We start from the raw sequence: 24648 nt of genomic DNA on the forward strand, positions 1-24648 counted from the left end.
AAGTATAAATAAAATTAAGAAAATAAATACAGTAAAACAAGTGACTAATAAAATAGGGGAAAGCCAGGTTGTGATCAAAGCAAGTTAGAAATAAAGAATAGAATAGAATAAAATAGAATAGAGTAGAGTAGAGTAGAGTAGAGTAGAGTAGAATAGAATAGAATAGAATAGAATAGAATAGAATAGAATAGAATAGAACAGAACAGAACAGAACAGAACAGAACAGAACAGAACAGAACAGAACAGAACAGAACAGAATAGAATAGAATAGAATTTTTATTGGCCAAGTGTGATTGGACACACAAGGAATTTGTTTTGGTGCATATGTTCTCAGTGTACATAAAATAACAGGCTATGAGTTCTAATCCTGCCTGAGACGTGAAGCCAACTGAATGACATCGGGTCAGTCAGATTCTCTCATAATACGAAAAAGGCGGCCATGGCAAGCACTTCCCAAAAAATTACTAAGAAAATCACTCAGACTTGAGGTGCTTTTTCAAGAGGCAACTGGACTTTCTGGTTTTTTCTTTCAAGACGTTTCACTTCTCATCCAAGAAGCTTCTTCAGTTCTGACTGGATGGTGGGGAATGGAAGGATTTATACTCCTCCTTGTGGAACACAAACTCCAAAAGCTGAAATCACTTCTTCTATCAACAGAAGCATTGGAACAGGTCACAGAATTTATAAAGAAGGCACAACTAACAACACAACAAGAGCACGTCTTCAAAGAAAAACCAGAAAGTCCAGCTGCCTCTTGAAAAAGCATCTTTGGACAACTATGACCTGGATGACTGAGAAGCTCCATAGACATCACCCAGGCTTGTTCATGTAGTAGCCAGGAGTCAAAACTGACTCAGAAACCAAAAAATCTGGTGACAGAGATATGTCTGCAGGCACACTGGTGCCTAAGGGTTGTTGCGGTCCCTCTCTGTATACATTTGACTCTATTAGCCCAGGAGTTTTTTCATTCTAGATTTCAGAAACACTCCCTCCATCAGAGAAATTGGTACAGGTAATCCTCGACTTACCACCATAATTGAGCCCGGAATTTATTGTTGTAAGTTATGGCAGCCATTAAGTGGGTTGCCATGTAATCGAGCCCCATTTTATGACCATATGTGGTGATCATTAAGCAAATGCTGCCATCGTTAAGAGAGCCATGGTGTCACAGTGGTTAGAATACAGTAGTGCAGCTAATTCTGCTAATTGCCGACTGCCAGCAGTTTGACAGTTCGATCTTAACCGGCTCAAGGTTGACTCCTCCTCCTTCATATCTTTTCTCCTTCTCTATAACTTTTCATCTCCATTTCCATATCTGCCCATCTCTGTATCTCTCCATCTATCTGTCTCCGTCTATTTCTATCTCTATCATCTCTATCTCTGTCTCTAATCTTTCTCTCTCTTTCTCTGTCTCTCTCCGTCTCTCTCTGTGTGTCTCTTTCTCTTTCTCTGTCTCTCTCTCTCTGCCTTATCTATCTAATCTATCATACAACTGTTGCTCATCTATCCATTCTCTTTGTGTCTCCATCATCATCTTCATCATCATCATCATCATCATCATCTCTCTAGATCTCTGTCTGTCTGTCTGTCTGTCTCTGTCTGTCTCTCTCTCTCTTGTGTGACCCTGTCATAATGGTTTGTAGTTTATGTTTTTATATTTGTAATGATATTAATGAGGAAGAATCACATATAGTCTAACTCGCTCTCGTCCAAAATATTCTTGCTTCTTGAGATCCCCTTTTCAAAGAGCTGCCAATAGCTCTATCTACCTATGAATACTTCACCTGGGCCAGCAAAGTAAAAGATCAGTGTTCCTACAGAGAACTTAGGGTCCACCAGTACTTTATTACATGCCTCTGTGGCAAACTATGAACCAAACTGAGATCTCCTGCTTGCAGTTTATTCTTTACTAAACTTCTCTCAGCAAGACCTGTTGGTTCCCTCCAGCTTTATCCTTCTTTCGTCATCCTTCCTATTTTAGTGGAAGGAAGCTATCACCTGCTACCCCAAAATACTGACCAATGAGCTCTTGGAAATCTATTGGGTTCTCCTAAACTTCTGTAAGGTCTCCACTTGTATGTTTTTCTGGTATTGACCGCACCAATGAGCATAGTTTTGCTTCAACACACGGAGACAACTGTGGGACACTCTGCATTTTAGAAATCCCAGTGCTATGATATGATCTCATGCTTACTATATGCTCACTATATATTATTTGAAATTTGAGTCATCCTATTATCTCTTGGTCAAGCTAAAAAACTATGACAGGAGGTGGGAAAACCAGTGCCCTCAGAGGGTGGGGTTTTAAACAGTTGGAATAGTTTTTAGTGATGGGTGGGGAATAAGTGGTATATTAATTATTTTAGCTAAGCTATAAAACCAAGCATTTCCCATGGTGGTGATACAGAAAGGGGCAGCTTTGGGCTAAGGAAAGTAGCTACTTGCCTGGGATACCAATGCTGCCTCTCCTTCTGAATCAATCTAAAACTGCCAATCTTTACATTGGTGGGATGTGATACTATCACTCAAGGTAGTTTAGGGATGCAATAAACACATGACCTGGCACTGAACACAGATAGACAACTTGAGCATTTATTAATTCCCTAAAATCTTTGGTATGGCCCTTAGAGATTTCAAAATCGGTCTAGTGGTTAAGGTTTGGTCTGGTTTGGTTTAGTTTGGTTTAATGGTTACGGCACGAGGCTAGAAATCAAGAAATTATGAGTTCAAGTCCCACCTTAGCCATGAAAGACAGCTGGGTGACCTTGGGCCAGTTATTCTCTCTCAGCCCAATTCACAGGGTTGTTGTTGTGAGGAAAATAGGAAGAGGAGGAAGATGTGTTGCATATGTTTGCTGTCTTGAGTTATTTGTAAAAATAATAAAGGCGGGATATAAATAAATAAAATCTGTTATCAAGTTGTAATTAATAATGTGAGAAAAGAAGAAAATGGTTAGAGCCATGACTGAGGAATAATTGCAGTGACTATATTTCATTTTAATTATATTTAAATGAAAATGAAATCAAATTTAATTTTTGTCCTACTCTTATTCCACATTTTGGCCTAGTATAGCAGGGTCCTGGTCTATTCCTGGCATAGACCAATCCTTGGCCCAGAAAAAAAATATATATGCAAGCTTGCTTTAGATCTTCTCCTTGAGTGTGATAATGGGACTTGAGAGCCTTAGAGATGTGATTTGATGCCCATGGAGGATTAGGAGAAAAGTGTGGGTTTAATTTGATTATAGAAAGCAAAATGTTTGACCTGATTAATATAACCAGTTTGGTGTAATGTTTAAAGTCAACTGGGAAAAACTCGATTTGTATCCTAAATCAGACTTTTCTGACCTGACTTGCTTCAATGTAATTTCCATTCCCTTCAGCCAATGTTGACATGCTGGTTGTAGGTGGTACTATCCAAATTTTTCTGAAAGATGCAGGTTTAAGAATGACTGCTAGCTCTAAATGATTGAAATAGTCCCCTAAACTGCTTGATGAAGAATGGAATACAAAAATTAGGAATCATTGATACAGTTTGCATAAAACAGAGGGGGGAAAATGACTTTTGCTGGTTGGTCTTCCATTCACTATGCCATATTTCAAGCTGGACATCCTTCATTCATTCATGCAGTCTTCTTAGACAATTCATTTCCATTAACTGTCAACTCTGATGTTCCATGTTGATCATACTCACCCCCCTTTTTGCAGTGTTAGAGAAGAAGACATCCACAAGGCAAAGCCGGGACGAGCTAATTAAGAAAGGCCTCCTGGAAATTATGGAACAAGGCAAGTGAAAGCGATCTTTGTGATATTGTATCCCCTCCTTCCCCTTAGAACCTGGAGAGAACTTTGCTGTTAAATAATGATGCTAGATGGCTTAGCGCACACAGAGAGGGTCCAGAAAAGGGCAGCAGGAATGCGGAGCTGATTCAATATAGTGTGTTGCCTGAGGCAAAGGAAGAGAAATGGCACTCGCTAAAATTCCATTATACAGTTGTTGGTCACGCTGCAGTTGAATTTTATTTCATTTCCTGCACTAAACAGAAGGCTAACCTCAATGGCTTCCTTGCCCCAATTCTATGATTCATAGAATTCTATGAAGCCACCCAGAGTTGCTTCAATAGCATATAAATTTAATAAATAAAGACAATAAATGTTTCAGCATTCTATGATTCTGTTGTCTTTGAGAGTAGGGTCTTAACTGTGATACTCATGCATACTTTTCATCTCATTTACACTGTCCAGGATCTGCTACATCAGACCTATTCTGCCTAAGGGTTCGGAGAAATTGCCGTAGCCCAGGGGTGGGCAAATATGGCTCCTTTATGACCTGTGGACTTCAACTCCCAGAATTCCTGAGCCAGCTTGGCTGTCTCAGGAATTCTGGGAGTTGAAGTCCACAGGTTATAAAAGGGCCACAGTTGCCTACCCCTGCTGTAGCCCCTTTAAATTAAGGGGAAAGGTGGAGTGAAGTAGAAAGAGAGGGATGTGAATAATATTTTGCATGCTTTAGAGAGAGGAAAGAGAAAGGCTTCTCTCTCTCTCGTTATCCTACAAGATTACACAGGGGGAAATTGAGGATGATTCAAAGGAAGTGCAGTGCATAGTGAAACTGGAGAATTTGGGTTCAGAAAATACAGTGGTAGCTGCCAACTCCATTAACTTTAAAAATAGAAAAGACAAATTTTATGGAGGATAGGATAAAGCTCTATGCAATCATAATGGCTATATATTACTTCCTTATCACGAACAGTATTAGAATTAGTGGCTTCTGCTTGCCATCTTCAATGGTTGCCCTTTTTTATGTTCATAATGAAGGTGTCCAGTTTATCCTTTCCCCTTCCCCCCCCCTTGCTCCTCTTGCCCTCCTCCCCTGTAACAGAACCTTCTTCAAACGGGGTCTCTCTAGATTTGATAGTAGCACAATGCTTGCCATCTTTTGCTAGGAGAGTTTTGGTAAGCCAGTATTGAATTGATTGAAACGAGCGCTGGAATCCAGATCACCTGAAGCTGACAGTGGGAATTAAAGGATACGATTTCACTCTGTTGGGATAATATTTGGAGCCTCATTTTTCTACACTCCTATCTTTGTCCCCCCTGCCCATGTTGTGTTGCATTGTCAACTCGTACCCAAGGATTCACTTCCATTGCAGTTCTGCCTTTCACAACCTTCCATGTTCTGGATATTTTAATTCTCTCCTGGAAATCTTTTTTTTCTTCAAATATGGTCTAGCAACCCTTGATTAATTTTTTTCTACAAAAAGGCCCCTTAATTTTGTAAACCCCAAACACCTTTATAACCTGGGAGATCTATTCCAGATTCACCTCCTGGTCGTATCTGATAATAAATCTCCATTTTGAAAGAATACTAAATACACGTGCATTATATAAACCTGACAAATGAGGTCAAAATCAGTTGGACAATCTTTATCAGTGCTTTGAATGCAGGTATAATATACAAGTAGTTTAAAAAAGGATGTTTCCTACTTTCTTGAAATCACTGGTTGTGCTGTACTGTAATCGGACAATTCTAAAATTCTGTCATCTCATAATGAAGGATCAGAAGTGGAATATTAGCAAATGTATCTTCGAAGGAGGCTTAGTTGGGCCTGGTAGATATTTTTTGTTTCAAATTAGACTGCCTCTGGCTCCATAATAAAAAGTGGGATGAGATGTGGGAGAAAACTCTAGTCCCTTCACCATCTTCACGCCTATTCAATTCCCTATATTTGTGTCTTCCCCTCCACCACCAATATTCCTGTTGTCATTATGGGCATAGGTAATGTGGGTGAATTGTTGTTTCCATCTGACTTCTGAACAAGGCTGGTGGCTCCCCAGCATGTCTACCAATTTATGCTATTTTGTGTCTTTTTAGCTCTGTTGTTGTCATTGCATTTGTGTGATGTTAAAGCTAAAAAAAGGAAAAGGATGCCGGGCCATAAAGGAAGGGGATAAATGACTCTAGGAATGAGGCCAAAGACCATTAACATCAATTCATTTTTATGGCTGACATTGCAGTGAAAAATATTGTCCCATGTTGGCTACACAATAGCCAACATGGGAAATTGTCACCCCTGGAGGGGTGATGACTCTTCTAGACATCAGACAAAAGTTTTTCCAGTCCTTCTTTAAAGATGTTCAGGATGGCAAGATAGCAATAGCACTTAGAATTATGTACCACTTCACAGTACTTTTACAGCCCTCTCTAAGCGGTTTACAGAGTCAGCCTATTACCCCCAACAATCTGGGTCCTCATTTTACCAGCCTCGGAAGGATGGAAGGCTGAGTCAACCTTGAGCCTGGTGAGATTTGAACTGCCAGATTGAGGCAGCTGGCAGGCAGCAGAAGTAGCCTGCAGTACTGCATTCTAACCACTGCGCCACCACGGCTCATAATGTCTTGCCTTGAGTTACATCCCCTCCTACTCCTGTATGGTTTCTAGGAAGTTTGATCTGTGTGTAAACATGAAATGCATTTTTATAAAGCTGTCCAAGAATACAGATAGTTCTTAACTTGTGTCCACAATTGAGCCCAACATTTCTGTTGCTAAACAAGACATTTGTTAAGTGAGTTTTGTCCCAGTTTACGACATTTCTTCCAACAGTTGTTAAGTGAATCAGTTATTATGTTAGTAACATGGCTGTTAAATGAATCTGGCTTTCCCATTGACTTTGCTTGTCATAAGGCCACAAATGATGATCATGTGACCCCACAATTCTGCAACTGTCATAAATATGATCCTGTTGCCACAAGCATCTGGATTTTGATCATGTGACCACAGAGATGCTGCAATGGTCATAAGTGTGAAAAATGATCATGCCACTTTTTTCAGTGCCGTTGTAACTTTGGTCATTAAATGAACAGTTGTAAGTCGAGTGCCTGTTTTTTAGGTAACAAATACCCTGTTTTGGGCTACCAAACTAAACTAGATGAGATGTTATGCATCGGTTCATTCAGGATCAAGTTAAGATTTGTTTTTAGGACAGAACAGCTGTTGTGGATGACTGCTTTAAATATTTATTTATTTATTTATTATTGCGATTTATATGCCGCCTTTCTCCCTGGGGACTCAAGGCGGCTTACAAAATGACAAATTCCAATACAAATCACGATGAAATAAAATTAAAATCAGCAACCCTATTAAAACAGTTTAAAATTATGACAGTGTTATCCCAGCAATATCTGGGATATTGCTTGGACAATTCATTAGGTTCCCAGGAAAAATATTTGCCTTTAATAATAATGGCAGAATCTCTAAGAACTGGGATTTCTCCAAAGCAACAAGCAGTCTAATACCAGTGTGACCTAAGGTCTGATAGGTCTTGTTGTTGTTACTAACACTGCCAGATACTACTGTGGTTGTCGTACTGAACTCTTCTATTGTCATACTTGCAGGAGAAGGCAAATAATGGTTTGCCAAGAGCAGACTTCTATAGCCATGTTAGTCAAGAGAATAGGTGCCTGGGGTCTCAGGAGTTTATTTTACAGCTTTAGTGATGTTAGCCCCTTTTTAAAATTCACCTGCAGTGTCTCTTTTAATAACTATTCATAAGCCTGTTCCGATTAAAGCAAGATAGGCAGCAATTACATCCTAACCTTTCCCAATTAAATTCTACTTTAATGCAATAATTTGTGTCTTTCAGATCTGCAATATTATGCCAAGCAGAGTACATTAAATCTTGAAGCCTCTTGAGTTTCTTTCGTATTCCATTGACTTATGCAATTATCTAAAGAAGTAGGCCCCACCCTCATTCCATCCCCCTTCTCCCTAACTTCCAGTTGGATCCCAGCTCTAATGAGGGTATTGTTGTAATTCTCTGGATCATAGGAGCTATTGACCCATCAGCTTTAAATATCAACGTTTTGCCCCTTGCACTGACCATATATTAAGTGGAGAATGAACATCACTGATACGTAATTTTGATATTTGTACTGCATGTATCTTGATGGTTGGGTGTGCCTTAAGGAATATAGCTCAAAAGAAGAATCAGTGAATTCCAAATTTAAATCTGCCTTTTAAACAATGCTTAAAGGACATCATGTGCTCCTTGTATTTTGTAACACCCTAGCTATTTAATGAATCCTAAAAAAGACAATGATACTCAAATACAGATTCTGATCTCCATATCCTTCAACAGATTAGATTGTCTCAAGAGGTGGAGCTTTGGAAAAAGAAGTACGGGTTAGCAGAGACAAAGAAGAGAAAGATATCAAATCCACATGGGAATTAGTCATATGAAAAGGATCTTGAAAGCGAAGTTGACAACAATGTTTTGGTCAGACCCTACCTAGATCCTACTGGCTGCTACCAAGTTCTGAGATAGCATCCTTTAAATCAGAATAACAGAGTTGGAAGGGACCTTGAAGGTCTTCTAGTCCAATCTTCTGCTCAAGCAGGAGATCCTATACCATTTCAGACAAATGGCTGTCCATTCTGTTCTTAAAAGCCTCCAGTGATGGAGCACCCACAACTTCTGAAGGCAAGCTGTCCCACTAGTTTATTGTTCCCATTATCAGGAAAATTCTCCCTAGTTCTAGGTTGGTTTCCTCCTTGATTAGTTTTCATCATTTCTTGTCTTACTTCTGGTGCTTTGGAAAATAGGCTGACCCCCTCTTCTTTGCGGCAGCCCCTCAAATGTTGAAACACTGCTATCATGTCACCTCTAATCTTTCTTTTCACTAGACTAGACAAACCCAATTCCTCCAACCGATCTTCATATGTTTTATCAATTCAGAAAGGTTGGAATAAATGTGAAAAGGGGAACAAGGACAATCTGGAAGGATCCTGGTAACTCTTACAAGGAATGTTTGAGGGAACTGGGTATCTTTAGTCATGAAAAAAGACAGCTGACTGGAACATATGATAGTATTCTTGAAATAGGATGCCGGGCAGAAAAACACCAAGAATTCTTTTTTAACATTCCAGAGTACAGAGCGAATAAGGGACTTTAGTTACCAAAAGGAATTTTTGCTTACGCAATGTGTAATTCAACTTTGGAACTTGCTACCACAAGATGTTGTGCTGGCTACCTACTTGGCTGCCTTCAAAAAAGGGTTGGACCAATTTATGAAAATCATGGGGCTCAATGACTATTAGCCTTCATGGTAGTATGACTGCCTCTGAAGACTTAGTCTTCTGCTGCAAGACTAATAGAGTTCCTTGAGCAGTTGGTTGGCCATTGAGAGAACAGACTGTTGGTCTAGATAGGTCACAGGTCTGATGCAGTTGGCCACTGCTCATGTTCTTGTGTTCCTAAAGGGAAACTTTGATTGACTGTTAGGGGGGAAAAAAACTTCACCAGTTGGAATAAGGAAGAGAGCTACTGGCCTGATTTATTTGGGACAGAGCAGGTATGAAGTGGCCAAAACAAAACTGCACTTAAAGGCATTCCACTGAGATGTGAGTAATTGTGCGGAGGCTTGAAAAGGAATGGAAGAAAGAGCAGCCACAAATAATTAAACTTAATCTAATAAACTTAAACCTTAAACTTTCCAAAATCCTGGATTTTCCCCTTAAACTTTCCAAAATCCTGGAACTGGGTGTGTGTCAAAAAAAAGTCAAGATGGTTGTTGAAGACAGTGCAATTAACACTTCACTTATTTTTTTGTGCTTCTGACAGGTTGATTGCATTGTTGTGGCTACCATTTTGATATTTCTGACTCAACTCTGCAGACACCCCTGCTCCTTCTCTCTCTCTCCCCCACTCCCAATCTCCCTCTCTAATAATTTATTTATTGTTACATTGATATCCTGTTTGTCTCTTTCAGGAGTGGAAGATGGCATACCTAGCATTCCTTCCTCTCACTCTTACCCCCAATCAACCCCCCTGTGAGGTTGATCAGGCTGCGAGATACTGATTGTCCCCCAAAAAAGCATTTCCATTTATACCTGAGGAAATGATGCAGCTTCTTTGAAGGGCCAGCAGATTACCTTTAGCCTGCCTAGGGGCGGGCTTCAAACATTTTAGCAATGGGTTCTCTGCCCCGTTGCTGGGTGGGCGTTGCCATGGTGGGCGTGGCCTAGTCAGCCTCCTACACCACAGTGGGGGGGGGAGCGTTTTTGCTCTCCCCAGGCTCCAGAGGCTTTCCTTGAGCCACCGGAAAGGCGAAAATGGCCTCCCCAGCTTTTTGGACTTCCCGAACATCCAGTAGGCCCGTTTTTCACCCTCCCTGAGCCTCTGCGCGCACCCTGCACTTATCTGCATCCAAAACAGGCCGCATGGGGACTCCTAGGAGGGGAGGGGGGCAGGGCCAGCCAGGAGTGGGATTTGGGGGTTCTCTGAACTGCACAGAATCTTAGTTAGAGGTTCTCCCAAACCCCCCAAACCCCCAGCAGCCCACCCCTGAGCCTGCCTTTAAAAGCAGCTGCATCACTGTTTTCCAACTTGCAGAGAAAGCTGAAAATATCAGAACATTCCGTCTGAATCCTTTTCAAAGTATGCACAGCCCTTCACTTTTAACTTTTTCTTTTTAAATTACCACCTTTTTTGGACTGGGGGATTGGATTTAAATGGTATCAGATTATCCAGCCATCCAGTTCAATAACTGGCATTCCTGAGTCTTTTAACCGAAATTATTACCGGTTCCACCTGTGCATGGCTAGAACCGAGGGGCAACTCTTTGCGTGCAAAGTACCTCAGGAACTTTCCCCCATCAAGACCTCTCGGCCGTTCCTCTCTTAAGCCCATGCAGCATTTTACAGATGCAGCTTCCCTCCGACCCTCTGCAAAGTGTTGGTTTCAGCTCTTCAAGTGGAGGTTTCATCAAAATGCCTGGATTGAATAGAGCTGAGAGAGAGAGAGAGAGAGAGAGAGAGAGAGAGAGAGAGAGAGAGAGGGAGAGAGAGAGAGAGAGAGAGAGAGCCGCTGCACAATGTGAGAGGCGGGTAATATGCCCATGATTATTCATGGGTTGGCTTTCCAGCTCCTTCCCTCCTTCCCATGGTATCATAGCAACCGTGGTGCTGCAAAACCTATTTTAAGAACAGTAACTTTTCACTGAACGTGCCTATGAAGTAGAGTGGGCGAACTCAGCCTATAAAAATTGTGCCCTGGGAAACTGTGTGGCAAGCAAGCCAGATCTTCTCCTTCTTCTTCGATGGTCCTTATATTGCCAGCAGTGTTTCTGAGGTGAATTTGGAGACTCTTAATGCCACTGATTCCTGAACAGCAATTCTCTTAAATCGATTTAAAGGAATTGCTGTTCAGAAAACGATGTTTATGTTCAAGTCCTCCAGAAATTCTAGCTGAAATAATAAGAAGGGTGAAGGAATCTTGCATCAAAGATTGCCGAAAAACCCCATCGTGTCCTATGCTCATATAGACTTTAGGAATTGAGCTGGATTTGCCAGAAAAATTATTTTTTAAAAAAATCTGGTCGGCCAGAGTAAAAGCTTTTGAGCAGGAATGTCAGGGACGGAGAAATCTAACTAGAGACCTATATTTCCTGATCAAATTTGCTAAAGCTTGGGTCACAGAAGTCAGCTTTTTATATTTGAGGAAAGAAAGGAGAAGGAAATAGGTGCCAAGTCCATTCAGAAAAACATATGATCAATCCAAAATAAGAAAAGGATCAACAACCCTCAAGAGGTTGCTTCCTGTAGCCCAGTAAATATTTACCTCATAGAACATAGAACAACAGAGTTGGAAGGAACCTGCGAGTTCATCTAGTCCAGGTGTCAGCAACCTGCGGCTCCGGAGCTGCACGCGGCTCCTTGAACCCTCTGCTGTGGCTCCCTTTCGGGTGATCCCACCACTGGCAGGCCCCGCCCCTCACCTGCCCCTCCCAGTCACTCCCCGCCTGGCCTGAGAAGGTAAGGGTGATGGCGGGGGATGGAGAAGTGGCCAGGGCAGAGACAGAGAGATACGGGGGGGGGAAGAGATACAGAGATACATAGGGGGCGGAGAGAGAGAGATGTCAAAAGGGTTATGTGGTTCCCGGTGTTTTTTAACAACTGGTTCTCTGCCTTAATGACAAGCTGGGTAGGTGTGGCTAGGGGGTCATGTGACTGATGGAAGTGAGTGATGTCGAGTTGGCCATGCCCACCCAGGTTTTGTGGCTCCCAGTGTTTTCTTTTCTGTGGGAAATGGGTCCAAATGGCTCTTTGAGTGTTTAAGGTTGCAGACCCCTGATCTAGTCCAACCCCCTGCATGAGCAGGAGATCCTATGCCATTGTGGACAAATGGCTGTCCAGTCTCTTCTTAAAAGCCTCCAGTGATGGAGCGCCCACAACTACTGAAGGCAAGCTATCCCACTGATTAATTGTTCTCACCATTAGGAATTTTCTCCTTAGTTCTAGGTTACTTCTCTCCTTGATTAGTTTCCAGCCATTGGCTCTTGTCTTGCCTTCTGGTGGTTTGGAAAATAGTTGGAAAATAGTCTCCCCCCTCTTTGTGGCAGCCCCTCAAATATTGGAACACTCCTAAGAGATTCATTACAATCAATGTATAATATTGATTCCCAGAAAGGCACCTGCATAAGAATATGATATTTGGGAAATTTGTGAGCAGCACGCAAAATTCTAATTTGAACTTTGACAAAAGTTCCATGGGAGATGTTTCTCTTCTTTCACATTTGAAATATTATTTAACATTTAACATTTAAAATGCACAAAAGAATAATGTTAAGAGAATTATCCCTGGATGGACCCAGGGATAATTCCACCTGTCAGCATATTAAATTCTTCATGGATTATTAGGTCTTCCAGGTTTTTTTAACTAACATGACTGTAGAAATGAATGTATCACCTACGTGCTACTTTTAACAGTGCCAGGAATAAGCCTTTTTATTCTTAGTTTATATACACAAATACAGAAAGGTTAATCTTATTAGTGTCACATATCTTAGCTTCTCTGCTTTGTGGAAATGCCAAATTTCACTTTAATTGTTGCCCAAGAAGGAAGGAACAATTGCTGTTATAGGGAGCTGTCCCAGGTGCTGACAGGTCATCTGTTATTAACAAACAACTAACTCATCCATATCATTGCATATGCTTTACTAATGCAAATGACGTTGACTTAAACTTGTAAAAACAGACACAAAGTATTTTCCATGGGTTCAGGATACATAATCAGGATACAGGATACAGAGCCGAGGTGGCGCAGTGGTTAGGGTGCAGTACTGCAGCTACTTCAGCTGACTGCTAGTTCAGCAGATCAGCGGATCAAATCTCACCGGCTCAAGGGTGACTCAGCCTTCCATCCTTCCGAGGTGGGTAAAATGAGGACCCAGAATGTTGGGGGCAATATGCTATTTAGTATACTGTCTTTGGTGTAAGCCGCTCAGAGTCCTCGGAGAGTGGGCGGCATAGAAATATGAATAATAATAATAATAATAAAATAAAAATTTTACAGGGGAATGGTTATCTTTAATCCAGTAATCAGAAGCTAAAACCCTTCAAATACTAAAAATTGCAAATAATAAAAGAAACAATTGAGTTAACATAACTAGTTTAACCACTCCTGTTCTTTATGTAATTTTTTGACAACTCTAGATATTTTTTAAAGCTGTGGTTTCCTAGACAAACACTTTCCCTTTACGTAGCCCTTTCTTCTGTGAAAGAAGCCAGATCTTTATGACTTGCCTCTTTAAAATTTACCAGGAAGATAGATGGCAAGGCAGTTCTTACATTTAAGATAAGGACATATCTGATAGGTGCAAGTAATTATTTACAAATAATCACCATGTTTATCAAATCTCAGTGTATCAGACAGTCCCGTGTCATCTAGAACACACAAAGAGATATCACAACCCCCTTCCAGCACATATGATAAATAGGTGTCACGGTCTGTAAATCATTTTTTTTTTAATAGCACAACTGCAGCCTCTAAAAATGCAGAGTTCCTTATGGCTCTCCCAAGCCCCCAAATAACAATAAAATGGCAAGCGTGTGCTTCTAGAAGGAAGTTAAAGTGGTACATTCTGATCGAGATGGATTCTACTGGGGAATAGGAAAGTGGGCAGATAAAGACAGAAATTTGTCTGAGCAGGAAGAAAAATTGCTTGAAAATTTGGTCCCCTTGAAGCAGCACATAATTTTGGTTAGGAGTACTTTGGGTTTATCGGATGGGCTCTTGGAGTTGAAATCTTGCTTCTGGGTTTTTTTTTGTTTTTTGTTTTTGTGTGCCTCTCAATGTAGATGTCAGCACTTCAACCTGCATTTATTCTAGTGCTGACATAAGAAGGAGAAGTGAAGGCGTCTGGAAAGGGACGGCTGACTTTTCACCTACTTATTTTCTCTGGAGATAATGTTTCCAAGGAGATGAGATGGGAGGGGGGAATTCCTTTGAGTTGGAGTAGATTAGGGGTAGAATGACTTGGAAGATGGCCAATGAGTGCAGGGAGTGGGGAACGGAAAGGGAGGGTTTTGGGGCTGGACATCAATGTTGGCTTCGTTTGGAGTCAGGTTAGGATGTCGTGCTCAATAAATAGGAGTTTTTTCTTCAAAGATTTTGTTTGAAATGCATTTTATTTGAGACGACCACGAAACTTGACAGAAAGCTAACACTAATGTCCTGCATTTACTCTAGTGCTGACAGTAGACAGCAAAACTCTGGGTTTTGCTCTTTGTCACATCCGTAGCATATAATAAAGTGTTGGAGAGCTGTTTGGTTGGTTTTCCCCCCCCTCCCCCTCTTTTAATAACCGCTTCCACTGAATTTTGCATGCTGCAACTCCCAAAAACAGAACTGAATTCAGAGCAAATACTAGTAGAATAAAATCCTTCTTTGTGAAGTGTGGGGATTTCTGCTAGAGATGATGAGAGTGATTGTGCCACACATTTGGAAGGCCTCCCCCCCCACCCAGCACAATAAATAGAGCCTGACTGTATGTTGGTCTATTTCAGAAGGAGCTATACCAGTGATGGGATTCAAGTAATTTAACAACCGGTTCTCTGCCCTAATGATTTCTTCCAACAACCAGTTTGCCAAACTGCTCAAAAAGTTAACCACCGGTTCTCCCGAAGTGGTGCGAACCAGCTGAATCCCACCACTGAGTTGAGTGATAGCTCCCAAGGAAATGAAGGTCCTTGGTGCTCTCTGAGCTTGGCTGATTTGTTTTTTTGTTTTTTTTTTACAGATGTTTCATTACCCAAACTAGGTAACATCAAGCTAACAATACAAAACAAGCTAACAGTAAACAATCCAACCAAAGAACCTCCAAGACTACTCCCACCAACACTGACAAAGAAAGCCAATAGAACAGGGTCCGTGGGCTGGATGCGTCACGCGCTAGCCACGCCCACCCTCGGTTTAGCGAAGGGGGAAAAAGTCGTGACACATCACACGATGACAACGTGACCCTGTGAGTCTGACACCCGTGAACTATAATATAAATTGAGAACTTAGACTTAGACTTATATAACACTTCACAGTGCTTTCCAGCCCTCTCTAAGTGGTTTACAGAGTCAGCCTATTGCCCCCAACAATTTGGGTCCTCATTTTACTCACCTCTGAAGGACTGGAAGGCTGAGTCAGCCTTGAGCCTGGTGAGATTTGAACTGCCAAATTGCAGGCAGCCGGCAGATAGCAGAAGTAGCCTGCAGTACTGCGTTCTAACCACCGTGGCTGAAACCACATTCCTTACTAGCACTGATGATGTCACCTGGTTTGGGTAATGAAACATCTGCAAGTAAACAAGCAAGCTCAGAGAGCACTGAGGACCCCTCAGTGCAACCCTGAGCTAGAAATCTTCTCCTCTATGGGTCCCGAGGAAATCCCTGAGTGTTTTTCTTTAAACTCTTCTCTTAAGGGAAGGCCCCCTTCTGATTCAACATTATAGTATGGAACATGAGCTTAAGCCATCATGAATGGTTGAACTAATGCCAGAATGTCATGGTATCCTAGATTCTGAAGGGAAAACATGCACTGCTGATGGTGCCACCAGAACAATGCTGAGTGACCCTTCATCCCCCCCATGCCAGGCATTCACCTCAGAAGAGACGCAACAGGAACATAGATCAGCCACCACCAAGGCCGCCTCACTTGGCAAGGAGCTGCACTCAGAAGAACTGAGAGAAAATTCAGGTATTGGCCTTTCCTTTCCACTGAGCTTCAGCTGAGTCACTTTAAGGCCATGAGACGGTTGCAATAGGGAATGATCCAAGTCAGGGGTCCCCAAACTTGGCAGCTTTAAGACTTGTGAACTTCAACTAATGCCAGAATGTCATGCTATCCTAGATTCTTGGCTGGAGAATTCTGGGAGTTGAAGTCCACAAATCTTAAAGCTGCCAAGTTTGGGGACCCTCTGATCCAAGCTCTTTGCAGAGACTGCAAAGGTGTTTCATTCTTGGTTAGGAATCAATAATAAAACAACTTCAGCTGATTTAAGAGCACCCTTAAACCATCAACACAAGTGATAATTGGTGGGGGGGAGGGAATTTAAAGAAACTTTTCTTGATTGATGTTAGGATCTAGTAGTGACCTGAAAGGGGAATTGCATTTGGCTCTGCAATTTATAATAAATAAAGTTAGGTCCAATTTGAATTAAATATAATAAATAAATTTGCATCCTTTGCCTTACAAGCACATGACTAGAATCTGCTTGTAAGTCTAAGGATGGTGTCTAGGTTCGAACCATTATCAAGCTGGTAATATTTTAAGGGACACGGTAGCTCAGTGGCTAAGATGCTGAGCTTGTTGATCGAAAGGTCTGCAGTTCAGGGGTTCGAATCCCTAGTGCTGCATAATGGGGTGAGCTCCTGTTACTTGTCCCAGCTTCTGCCAACCTAGCAGTTCGAAAGCATGTAACAAATGCAAGTAGAAAAATAGGGACCACCTTTGGTGGGAAGGTAACAGCGTTCCGTGCGCCTTTGGCGTTGAGTCATGCCGGCCACATGACCATGGAGATGTGCAAGGGGAACCTTTACCGTTACCTTTAATATTTTAAATTCCATGTTATTGCTAATGGTTTTAATGTGCTGAAGTTGTTTTATTATTAAGACAATTGGAGTTAGTTCAACATGCTTGCTTTAGAATAAGGCTTCATGCAAGCATGCAGCTATGTATGTGAAGGCACCATGCTTTCCTGGAGATTTTATTTATAAAATAATTTTCCTTGCATGACACTAGATATAATTTTATTGCCGATTCTAACCAAGGAGTAGAATTTTAGAGGTAGGGATACTCATTAGAGGTTTCTTGGAATTATTTCTGCTTGGCACAAGTGATCACATGGATAATATAGACAGGATCTTCCCATCACTGTCTCAAGGGCTGCACAGGCCAACCGATGGGATCAAGTCCCAAGCTTGTTTATACAAAGATGGTGATTGGTTGAATCAATAGTTTTAATTGGAATGACTGCCATAGTAAGTACATTTGCCAAATCAAGGGAAGATTGCTAAAATTATAAACATAGGGAAGAATCAGCTCTTGATACCTCAGTGTGGAAATTAAACTTGCCATCCCCTTGCAGTTGCTAGCGGATTATGCACAAATCTTCAGCCCTGTATTTTCTACTAGGATTTGTGACCTTCTAGGTCAGAGATGGGGAACGCTGGCTCCTTTATGACTTATGGACTTCAACTCCCAGAATTCCTGAACCAGCATAGCTAGCTGAGGAATTCTGGGAGTTGAAGTCCACAAGTCATAAAAGGCCCATTGTCCGCCATTCCTGTTTTAGGTGATGTTAAACCAGGGGTGTCAAATTTGTGGCTTGCGGGCCGGATGTGTCACGCACTGGCCATGGCCCATCCCCGGTTTAGCGAAGGGGGGAAAGTCACAATACGTCACATGACGACAATGTATCATCGCGGGTTTGACTCCCCTGTGCTAAACTATCAAGCTCTGTCTGTGTAATTCATTGATTAGTCAGATGCTATCTTGTTTATTTATACAGTATTGTGTTTTTATTTTGTTATTTGTTGGATATTGTGAGCCACCCACAAACAATCTGGAGTTGGGTAGTGCCAAAATCTAATAAAATCAATAATTAAGCGATGAATGGCCAGAATTCTAGATGGCTTAGGATTGGTCAGACTTGTAATTCAGCTGCATGTTGATTCCTCCCCCCTCCTTTTCTGGCAGACCAAGAAGTATAAAAATATCTCTATTAACTGTTTCAGGTGTAGCTGCCCATCTATACGACTGATGAATAATTCTTTCAATAGCTGCATAAAACTTCTTTTAAAATATCCACCAGCATGAAAAAAATATATGCTGAGTTATTTCTTTTCAGCTATTTGCCACCTAAAAGTAAAATCATGATTTTTGCAAGAAGCAGGAAAATTTATCATTGGAACCTTGATGGCATCCCAGTGGAACAGGTCCACAGATTTCAATATCTAGGTATCCTCTTTCAGTCCAATACCAAGTGGCCTGCGCAGGTTAAGTCTCTCTGTAATAAGGCTAAGATTTCCACCCATGCCCTCGTGCATTTTTTTCATACTGAGGGAGTTCATCACATCCCCTCAGCAATAAAAGTCTACAGGGCAAAGGTGATAGCAGCTATCATCTATGGCACCCCCCTCTGGGTCCAATCCAACATCTCCTCTCTTGAGTCTGTCCACAGCTAGTTCCTACGCCATTTGATGGGAATCCCTCCCTGTAAGTAATGCCGCAATTCGTTTGGAACTTGCTGCAATCTTGTGGAAACGTGCAGTTGGCTATTATTTGTCCCTGTGGACCAGACTCCCAGGCTATTACCTAGGCCAATGCCTTTGGCGGGACCCTTTTCATAGTCCCTGGGCCCATAATATCCATACAAAACTTTTGAAGATCGGGATTTCCCCCATTGAAGCTTTTATTTTAGGCCCTGATGCTGCCAAATTGTTGATTTTTCAACGGCTGGACGACATTGATAGACAACTAAATCTGGCAAACGGATCGGGAACATGCTCACCATTTTCCCTTGGTATTGTTCCCTCGCCTCACCCTCCGCCTTATCTCTCCACGTTACACTCTATCAAACATAGGCTCGCATTTATAAAGGCACGATTTAATGTGATCCCCTCGAATGTCCTCGACAGTAGGCTCTCGGGGGGAGTAAAATCCATCTATTGTACATGTGATGGTCGATCCCTGTTCCACATTACATTTGTATGTCCCCACTACCGAGACATAAGATCAAGATTCATTTCTCCTATTTCCCAGATATTCCCTGGTACACCTGATCTGTTCAGTCTTTATTTCCTACTCCAGGATACAGACCCCAATATAACTTCAAAGGTGGCAAAAATTTTGCTGCAGTCGTGGCTGGAAAAAAACGGGGGAAGAGACGGGTAACCCCTACGGCAGAGGATCACTAGTATTGACAGTACAGTTTGTATCTGAGGCAGTAGATGGTGTACTGTCTCATGACCTATCTATACTTGTAAAATATACTCCCTTTCTATGTGTATTTTAATTTGGTCTCTGACCACAATAAAAAGCTTACAATAAAAAGCTTACACCCTTTGTGAGCTATTTTTTTCCCCACCTACCAGCTCCATTTAAATTGTGCAATATTAGAAATGCATTTTGGCATGTTTGTTAATAAAGACGCACAGCTGAATGCCACCTAAAAGCAGTAATCCTGTTGAGCTTTTTTTTTTAAGGTAGTGTTAAGAAATATAACCATAAATATAAATATTAAAAAGGACAGTCTGCAACCACTGAATGGCATGGAAGAATAAACCAGGGTTGGCAATAAGCTTTTATTATCAGAAGTGTCATAATTATTTAATTACTTGTATGTAAAGTTTTGCCATTAAAGTCCCTACTCCTAAGCAGCCCATGATAAAAGAAAGAAAAGAAAGAAATTGATTTAAAGTCAAATAAAGAACAATTTGACTTTTTAAAAAATTAAAGCAAAGTCAGCAGAGGAGACCAGAGTAATTTCATGGACCTTATTTCATGGACCAAGTAAAAGGTCCATGAAATAAGGTCATAATAACTCTCAGAAAAGTAAATATGCTGAACTTTGGAGATGTGGCATTTATAGCAATGACCCAGAGAAGCAGCAAAGGAGAATGAAAGGAAAAGAGATTGGACTATGGTATCAAATCACTGATCTGAAAGATCCTTTATGTGTGAACTTCTACTGTATATTTTTAAGATTTTTTTAAAAAAGAAAAGGTAAACTTATCAACTTTCTGAAAAACTGATGAAGCTTCTTCTTAGATGAAGAAGACAACTGATGAAGCTTCATCCAAGGAGAAAACTGATGAAGCTTCTTCTTGGATGAAGAAGACAACTGATGAAGCTTCATCCAAGAAGAAAACTGATGAAGCTTCTTCTTGGATGAAGAAGACAACTGATGAAGCTTCATCCAAGAAGAAAACTGATGAAGCTTCTTCTTGGATGGAGAAGCTTGGATGAAGCTTCATCCAAGAAGAAGCTTCATCAGTTTTCTTCTTCTTTTTCCTTCTTCTTCCTCAACCCCCCCCCCCCCATTCAGCTATCGGGGATGACATGATATGGAAATAGACTGGAGATCAGTGAAAGAATTTAAGGACCTGAACTGTAAAAAGGGAAACATGAATCTGACAACACAATTCTGTGTGAGATGTGATTAAAAAGCTCCTGACGACACTGGCAATCATCTAAACAGAGGAACATAAGTGATTTTATGAAGTAGTATCAAAGGACTGACAATTGGATTGTATGTCTGTAACAGCAGTGCGTTTTGACACACAAAGCCATATATTTTCCCTTCACAAATAATGCATGTGATTTGCACTGCACATTGCTCCAGTGTAGATACACTTATATATGCTCAGAGTAGATACACCATGATTAAACATAAAATATTCATATTTGGAGTGAATCAGGGTGTATTGCAACAAAAGCTAGTTTTCATAAAACTATACATCTTATGAGGGAAAAATATGAGTATCAATGCACATATCTTACTGGAAAGGATTTTGAAAAATGGTGAGTAGCAAATAGCTTTTGTAACATCTCTACAATATTCTCATAAAAAGAAATGTAAAGAAAAACCTTAAAACATTTGTTCCCTTCATTAGCTGCCCTCTAGTGGCTAAGCTAACAAGCATCTGAATTGCTTCAATAGTGAATTCTTTGTTTTAATTTTTATCATATTGTGTTCAGGGCAGTCCAAGTCATTTCCTGAAGTTTAACTATCATGGATTATTCAGTAGATTTTTGAAGGCTATCTGATTTCAAAAAGACTCTGGGTGGCTTACAAGATATAACATTTAAACCTCTCTCCCTCACTCACAATGGGATTTTTCCAAGGCAGAAAATAAATGAAAAACAAAAACTAGAATGCAAGAAATGTCATGAACAAATACAGAATTAAAATTAAAACTCCAGAAAGTGTATTTGAAAATCAAACAATTGAAAATCAACATCTGCTCCTTTCTCATTTACATAGATTCATACATATACACAAGCAATTCTGAAGACAAATATAAATATTTCTGAACTTTCTGAAAGGCCTACTTGGGGATAGTTCATCCTGGAGAATCTCTATCTAAATAGTCATTGAGTGTCAAAACCAACTTGATAATAATCGAGTGGAGTGGAGTGGAGTGGAGTGGAGTGGAGTGGAAGGGAAGGGAAGGGAAGGGGATGGGATGGGATGGGATGGGATGGGATGGGATGGGATGGGATGGGATAGGATAGGATAGGATAGGATATTCTTTATTGGCCACGTGTGATTGGGCACACAAGAAATTTGTCTCTGGTGCATACACTCTCAGTGTACATACAAGCAAAAAAGTGATAAATCATAAGATACAATAATAAAACAATCAATTATATCAATAATACATAAATCATTCAATCATTTGATTCGTTGGGGCTTATACTCTGCTGCAGATACTAGAATTCTGTGGCAAGACAACCGGTGGCATATTTTTATGGCTGGTGGAATAAAGTTAACAGGAATTGTGGGCCAGGGTTGAAGTGGAATTACCAAAATGACTGTATTTCTTTTATTTTAAATGATCGTTTCTTTTAAAAACAAGGCAGTTAGAATCCTGTGTGAATTTTCTTCAGAGTAAGCCCCATGAAACTCAATATATATATATATATACATATATATATATTGCCTTCTGGTGGCCGGTAGTGAATATAACCACTGTAATTCTTTAATGTTTAAGGTGGCTTATATTTTTTTAGGTTCCTTATCCCAATATTATAGCTTCTAAGGATTGTGTTGTTCCATTTCATTGATATAAAATATAAAAAGCACCATTATTTACATGTTTGCCTGCTAGAGCAAATATAAAGTGATATCACTCAAATTTCTAATTTGAATTGTGACTAAATACAAACACTGCGGGCAGTGATAAGAGAAATGGGAACTGTAGTCCAAATCAGGTAGAGCAGGGATACCTAGTTGTGTATTTCTGTTTTAAGGTTGCTGTTGGATCTCTGCTCTTTTGTTTCTGTACTAACTCTATTGGGGTCAGTAGGTTTTTAATCCCAAATTCGTGTGCATTCTTCATACAGTGGTCCTTTCTGACATTTCCGTTAATGGACCAGGACAAAGCAAACCCAAAACACCATTAGCACTTTCCATGTGTCTTGTAGATCCATTTTCATTGATTAAATGAATAAATTAAGATGCCAGGGCCACGTGCCACTGTTAATACTCCTTTTCCCCAGTCCACTGACTACAGTCGCTAAAAACTGGCAAGAAAGGTTCAGTTATTTCTGAGGTGAGAAATACAGGGAAGCTGTGCCTGATGTCCTCAGAGAGAGCCTTGATAAAAACTTTTCTGAACAACAACTCCTAAAATATAACTCTACTCATTTCTAGGCTTGATCTACTTTGTACCAACATTTTGGTCACTGTGTTCTCGGGGTCCTACACAGCAGTGGGTTTCACATATTGTCACATATTGTGCATGCATGGTTGCTTCGTGTGTGCGTGCGCCTTCTATGTATGTTCCCGGCCTTCCACGCATGCGCTTTGCTCATGCACACGCCTTTCACACATGTGCCCGTCCTCGAAAACATGGCTAAATAGGACGGCATTACGCCGGGGCAGAGGGGGGGCACCTGCAGTCGCCGCTACTGGTTCACCCAAATTGGTCCGAACCAGCTGAATACCACCTCTGGTCCTACAAATGTTAAATATAATTGCTAAACAATCAACGTTCCTCCACCCCAAAACAGTCATTGAAATCATTTCAAGATCTTATGCTTGGAGAAGAAAGATATGGAACACAAGAATAGGTACCTCATACTCCACAGATCAAGGGATGCGGTGGCTCAGTGGCTAAGACACTGAGCTTGTCGATCGAAAGGTTGGCAGTTCAGCGGTTCAAACCCCTAGTGCCGCGTAATAGGGTAAGCTCCCATTACTTGTCCCAGCTTCTGCCAACCTAGCAGTTCGAAAGCACGTAAAAAATGCAAGTAGAAAAATAGGGACCATTTTGGTGGGAAAGTAACAGCGTTCCATGTGCCTTTGGCGTTTAGTCATGCTGGCGGACATGACCACGGAGACGTCTTCGGACAATGCTGGCTCTTCAGCTTTAAAACGGAGATGAGCACCGCTCCCTAGAGTTGGGAACGACTAGCACATATGTGCGAGGGGAATCTTTACCTTTACCTTTAACTTCAAACAGGCACTAAATGAGCCATCAAAAGTGGAGGGCTACCTGTACAACTGTATATAAAGTTTGTCTGCTGTGGGTATATACCTTCACAAGATAGAATCCAAAACAAATTCAAGCAAAGCTTCATTCTTCGCTTATAAGTCCGATTTATATCTCACCTTTCTTCAAGCAACATGAGACAATATGCTAAGTAGTTCCTTCCCCATTTCTGTCCTGGTAACATTGACCCTATGTACACATTGGGCTGAGATGTAGCAAGTAGTAGCAAGATGTAACAAGGTGAGATGATGGCAGTGTTCCATTATTTGAGGGGCTGCCACAGAGAGGAGGGGGGGGGGTTCAACCTATTTTCCAAAGCACCCAAAGAGCGCTGCCTCTTCAGCTTTGAAACAGAGATGAGCACCGCCCCCTAGAGTCGGGAACGACTAGCACATATGTGCGAGCGGAACCTTTACCTTTACTTTTACTCCACAGATATTAATGGTTCTCCTCCATTCCATTTTCCCCAGAAACTCTTGAGAATTCCACCAGAAATATTACATCTCTCCAATCATTGCAGGGATCTTAAATTCTGCCTGGCCACACATCCGCTTTTTTACTGACTAGACTTGAACCAACTTCCTTCCTGGGTGAAGTACGCTGGTCTTCAAAAGATTGCAGTGAAACATGACTTCATTTTTTCCTCTGTGAAACCCAAACCTATCCATGTTTGCTCAGATACAAATTCATTTAATTTCAGGTTGGCTTAATCAAAAAAAATATATATACCATTCAGTTCAGATATAATTGTTCAATCCTTGATAATTTTATTTAAATTAATGAAATTCTGTCATCTCCAAGAGAAACCTTCAGCTAGATAGAGCAGTTCCTGACACTTTCTCTTCTTTTGTATTGTTCTTATAATTAGAACTAAACTATTTTTTTTTAAAAAAGTGTCGTTTTTTTTTTTCTTATGATAATAGATCCATTCTTTTCGGTATATATTAGGAGAATGTTCAAACACTCATGTTTGAATAAAGGCAGTTATTCAGCATCTCTTGAGCATTTAAGAGCATGGCTCCTTTGTGGTTTTATCTTGTCATTTTAGTTACTGCATTTTAGAAGTTTAGGAGGGGTATGGTTCAGTTCAGCTAAAATGGT

General features: G+C 40.8%; 1 protein-coding gene across 1 annotated transcript in view; it reads left to right on the forward strand.

The window, feature by feature from the left end:
* Positions 1-24648, forward strand: part of PHACTR3 (phosphatase and actin regulator 3) — a 305125-nt gene that overhangs the window by 148158 nt on the left and 132319 nt on the right. The window contains exons 3-4 of the mRNA XM_070940101.1: positions 3708-3785; positions 15845-16024. Of these exons, the coding sequence (XP_070796202.1) occupies positions 3708-3785; positions 15845-16024 (258 nt within the window). The remainder of the gene's footprint in view (positions 1-3707; positions 3786-15844; positions 16025-24648) is intronic.

The sequence above is a fragment of the Pituophis catenifer genome, unplaced genomic scaffold (assembly GCF_029215685.1).
Source record: "Pituophis catenifer annectens isolate HBS135680 unplaced genomic scaffold, rPitCat1.0.hap2 SCAF_3, whole genome shotgun sequence".
NCBI classification, from domain to species: domain Eukaryota; kingdom Metazoa; phylum Chordata; class Lepidosauria; order Squamata; family Colubridae; genus Pituophis; species Pituophis catenifer.